This window comes from Papaver somniferum, chromosome 10, assembly GCF_003573695.1.
Source record: "Papaver somniferum cultivar HN1 chromosome 10, ASM357369v1, whole genome shotgun sequence".
Taxonomy (NCBI): Eukaryota; Viridiplantae; Streptophyta; class Magnoliopsida; order Ranunculales; family Papaveraceae; genus Papaver; species Papaver somniferum.
In genome coordinates this window covers 166,340,686-166,345,160 of record NC_039367.1, presented here as the reverse complement: position 1 = coordinate 166,345,160, position 4,475 = coordinate 166,340,686, and the positions used below count along the sequence as shown (strand labels likewise).

The window sequence follows — 4,475 nt, the reverse complement described above, 5'->3', positions numbered from 1 at the left end:
CATACAAAACTAGACCCGTCTTTGATTTCTTTCTCCCCAAAAAACAATAAGATAATCACTTCTTTTGTATTTGAGAAGACATAAAGATCATTCACTAATCGGTCAAAACAATAAGTCTCCTTATAGCAGTGGTAGTGTTCATAACTAACAGTCTCTCTGTAGAAGCCAGCTACCTACCAACTTGTTTCTGTCTAAAGAGGAAAAGAATTCGGAAGTTTTTTAGTTGGTCGTTGACCAAATGCTACGTACTTATTGTTGCGCGCATGGCCTGCACTAGATATTATTTCACTGCTTTTCGCCAAATTGATGCCACCGGCTTCTTGCGATTAATACTAAACAGATGTGGGGGTTTAAACAAGTAACTGTTGACAAGGTCTTACCTACGTACCTTTTTTTCTTACCTACGTACCTTGGGTGTACGAAAACTCCACGCGACCAAGAAATCAATTAGGTTATAATACTCCTAATTCAAACTGATCAAGAGGATACAGAGACGATAGCAAAACTTAAACAATAATTAAAAAATATTAGTGGAGAGAAAATCTTATTATTTGGAATTTAATAGATGAGAGTTCGATGGATAGTGGCTTTACGAACGATTAGATGAAGAGATTAAATAAAGAACCAGCCAAAGTATCAGCAAGAACTCAGATTCCATCATGAGTTGGTGACTTGACGCCCCCATGAGTCGGAGGCATGTCAACGGTACCTATCGAAACCAATGTAGCCTCTATCATATCCATTTCTGATAAGGATTACCGAATAGTCGATATCCGATAGTATTCGACGGATGCTCAAAAATATTTTTTATATCCATTCCGATAACAATGTCGAATATCAGATAATATCCGGTATAGTAGTTCATTATAATAAAAATAATATATTTTTTTTGCAGTCTTTCTCTCTACATATCATAAATTACAAAAAAAATTGATTTTAAAATTATTATATTAAATTACATTTAAATAAAACTCAAATCTTCTCTATCAGAATTGAAAAACTCTCAAGCTTTTCTCACAACCAATAAAACTAGTTGTGTTTTTGTTCTTCCATAATATTTTTATTTTTACATCTTCATATACTACCAAGTTGGCAACTAAATATATTACTCATTTTTATTTATTTTTTTGCATATGCATTCTTTAACGGATATCGATGTTATCATGGATAATGCCTTTTTCGTATCCTTTTCGTTAAAGTAAGAATATCCGATAAGATATCCGTATCCGATATCCGTTATTCGAAATTCTGGATAATATCCAAATTAACCGAACGGACTCGGATGGATATCAAATATTCGGTTATCCATTGACAGTCCTACAATCATTAGCAGGTTTGTTTCTTAAATGTAGAGTGTTGCCGTAATTCAAACTTCCTCCTTTAATAAGGAAACAAGAAAAAGTAAACTCAGATTCATGCCAGGTGACCAAATTTTCAATCAAATAGTAATAAAAAATTAGTACAACTTTAATGATCGATATGAAATCAGATTTATTAATTAAGTTATCAACGGATATTTCCACCGGATATGCAACAACGAACCTCAGTGCAATGCGTCCTGTGAGTGTACGTGGTAATGAAGGCTAATCTTGTTTCCTTGGAGAAACATGAGCCCACAATGGATTCTTCATGACCGTTGTAAACTCTCTTTTCTCCGTCAAATCTATATCATCGCCTGCTTTAGGCGACCACTTGAATTTCTTGATGAGATTAGCAACAAAATACTCGAGATGAAGCACTGCCAAACCAGAAGCAGGACACATTCTTCTACCAGCTCCAAATGGTATCATCTTAATCGCTTTATTACCTGTTACATCTGACATTTCTTCATTCAAACTACCATCATCTTCATTCAAAAATCTCTCAGGTTTAAAAATCATTGAATCTTCCCCCCATATTTTTGGGTCCCACCCAATTTCTGCTAGCATGAAATTCACAATAGCTTCTTTTGGTACAACATATCCATCTAACCCAACATCTTGAGTAACTGCATGATCTAAACCAAAATGGGCAGGTGGATGTCTTCTTAGTCCCTCCAGAACTACAGCTTTCAAATATGGCAGTTTCATCAAATCTTCTTCTTGTATCTCATCATCATCACAATCATCAGATATTTTTCTGATTTCATCATATAGTTTGGATTGAATATCTCGGTACTTCACTAAATTAGACAGAATCCACTGTAAAGCTGTTGATGTAGTATCAGTACCTGCATCAACAAACTCCGAACACAAACTGACCATTTCATTTTCAGTCAGTTTTCTTCCACCTTCATCAGGTAATTCAAGATTCAATAATGAATCAACATAACAGAACCCTAAGGAAGATTTCTCATCATGAATTTCACCACTGCTTCTCTTCATTTGTTCTTGTCTTGATCTAATTAAAGGAATTAGTACCTCTTCTTGATCACTTCTCCACTTCGAAAAATCTCCCCATTTTTTCTTGAAAATAAATTTTCCTAATTTTGGAAAAAAGTTTAGAATCTCAGATCTAGTAAACCCCAGTAAGAAATTTGTCTGCACATATTCAACTTGTCTGATTTTTTCCTCATCAAGTTTTTCTCCAAAACACAAAAAAACAAGTAAACAAAACATACCAAATCGAAGATGATCAACCACAAGAACAGGGGTTTTCCCTGAATTTGATTCTTTCTGTACACTTGACTTGATTATATTCAACACCCATTTTCGAGCCGGTGAAAATGATTTGATCTTTGATGGATGAAGAATCTGAAGCGTAAGATTTTTCCGAAATAATCTCCATAATGGACCATAACAAGCATCACTTATAGTATGTTGATTACTTGAAGCAATTTTGGTTGTCGCTGATGCTGGTGGACGATCACCAAAAATTGCTCCATGTTGAATTAAGGCTTGATGAGCTAAACTTGAGTTGGTAATGAAAATTGATTTCTGATGACCAATTGATAAAGTTATGATTGGTCCATATTTTTCTTTGAGACTTCTGAGAGTTGGTTCTAAAGCTTCGCGTGGTTTCCTAAGCCATTGGAAACTTGTTATGAAGGGGATTGAAACAGGACCAGGTGGTAATCTTTTTGGAGTTTTATGAAGAAGATTGAATAAAGTTGCACATAAGGAGAGTGTGATTACGATTATTATGAACCATAGAGATTCCATTATTGGAGATGAGGAATTAATATGTGTGATGGTTTCAGTTGTCACTGTATTTTAAAAAGGTAGGAAGAAGTTGATCATGCGTTTTACACACTGGCAAACATTTTCTTCCCGATAGTGGGCATTGGTCCATCTCCCTAGCTTTTGTATCCTTGATTTTGCATAGTAGAATATGAACTCTAGAATACGTACTTTTCTAGTAGAGGATAAAGTATCTACTGGTTAATTACACCAATTTATATCTAAATTATTTTTTTACTTTTTTTTTCCCCGAAGAGATTGTATTTATATCCAGACTCCTATCCCCACTTTTCCTATTTCCCATCCTAATAATCCTATGTACCACACATACAAACTTTCACGTATTCTTGATACTATCCATTGACTTTTTATTTAAACCCAACTATTAAATCACCCAATACCTAAATGAAAAAAACCAATTTATTCTCGATCTACATCTCCACCACCGACAACTGTGTCTTCTTTCCCACCTCCACATTCCACCACTACGTTCAACCACCTATTGTTTTGTTTTACAGGTTTGGTATCAAACGATGCTTTCATGAACTTCAAGGGGTCTGTACACCCTCATGAGCTAGCCATGACCAATTAAATGCATCGAAGGATATCAATTATAAATATTAAGTTGCAGAGAAATGGCTGAACAAAACTATCTATATCATTATGGTTATTCAATTCTTGGACTGTACTTAATTAAGATTCTAAACTCATGAAGTCTCGTATGATTTGTGTGCTCTGTACACCTACGTACCTCCTCTTCCACAAGTCTAGGGTTTTAATTAAGTTGAAAATAGAAGGAAAATCATTCATGACAATATGTTTGAGGACTGATAGCAACGGTAAGCTTAATATCCTATGGAAGGAAAATCATTCACGACCTAGGTTTTGTTGTTTTTATTTTTTTGAAGCATGACCTGGGGTTTCTACCTTAAAAGTCTACTATTGGTTTCTTTTTGTCGGTAAGGAAGAAGAAGAAAAATGCTAATAATCATGGTCATAGTTAGTTGACTTTTATACATGGTAAACCAAAAAAAAAAAATCAAAAGTGAATTAATCTTTCAAATAAAGGTATGGGAAATAGGAAAAATGGGGTGGGAAATACAGAAAACGTAAAGTATTATCGATTAACATCTTCTGCTAAATTTTGAATACATTTTTGGCAAGCTACCTATGGAAATTAATAAATGTCACCACCAACGGACAAATAGCCGGCATTTTAATTTGGAAATCTTCTCTAGTCAAGAGATAAAGTATTTATTGGTTAAATCTTTGGGCGTTCCTTTATATATCCCTAAAAATATTAATGGTACCCTCATT

At 34.3% G+C, this 4,475-nt stretch overlaps 1 protein-coding gene across 2 annotated transcripts; it reads right to left on the bottom strand.

Moving 5' to 3' along the window:
• Positions 1-1,416: 1,416 nt before the first annotated feature.
• On the bottom strand, positions 1,417-3,248 carry LOC113317465 (cytochrome P450 89A2-like). 2 transcript variants are annotated; one of them, XM_026565579.1, is made up of 2 exons: positions 2,600-3,248; positions 1,417-2,461 (listed from the first exon to the last, which is right to left on the bottom strand). In XM_026565579.1, exons 1-2 carry the CDS (start codon positions 3,138-3,140, stop codon positions 1,584-1,586), a joined length of 1,419 nt encoding a protein of 472 aa, XP_026421364.1. In that variant the 5' UTR covers positions 3,141-3,248; the 3' UTR covers positions 1,417-1,583. The 2 variants fall into 2 exon arrangements, with proteins under 2 accessions (XP_026421364.1, XP_026421363.1); XM_026565578.1 differs by having other exon boundaries at positions 1,417-3,248.
• Between the last annotated feature and the right edge of the window lie 1,227 nt (positions 3,249-4,475).

Coding starts and splice junctions, on each gene's coding strand:
- LOC113317465 (XM_026565578.1), bottom strand. CDS start 3,140: ATGGAATCTCTATGGTTCATAATAATCGTAATCACACTCTCCTTATGT.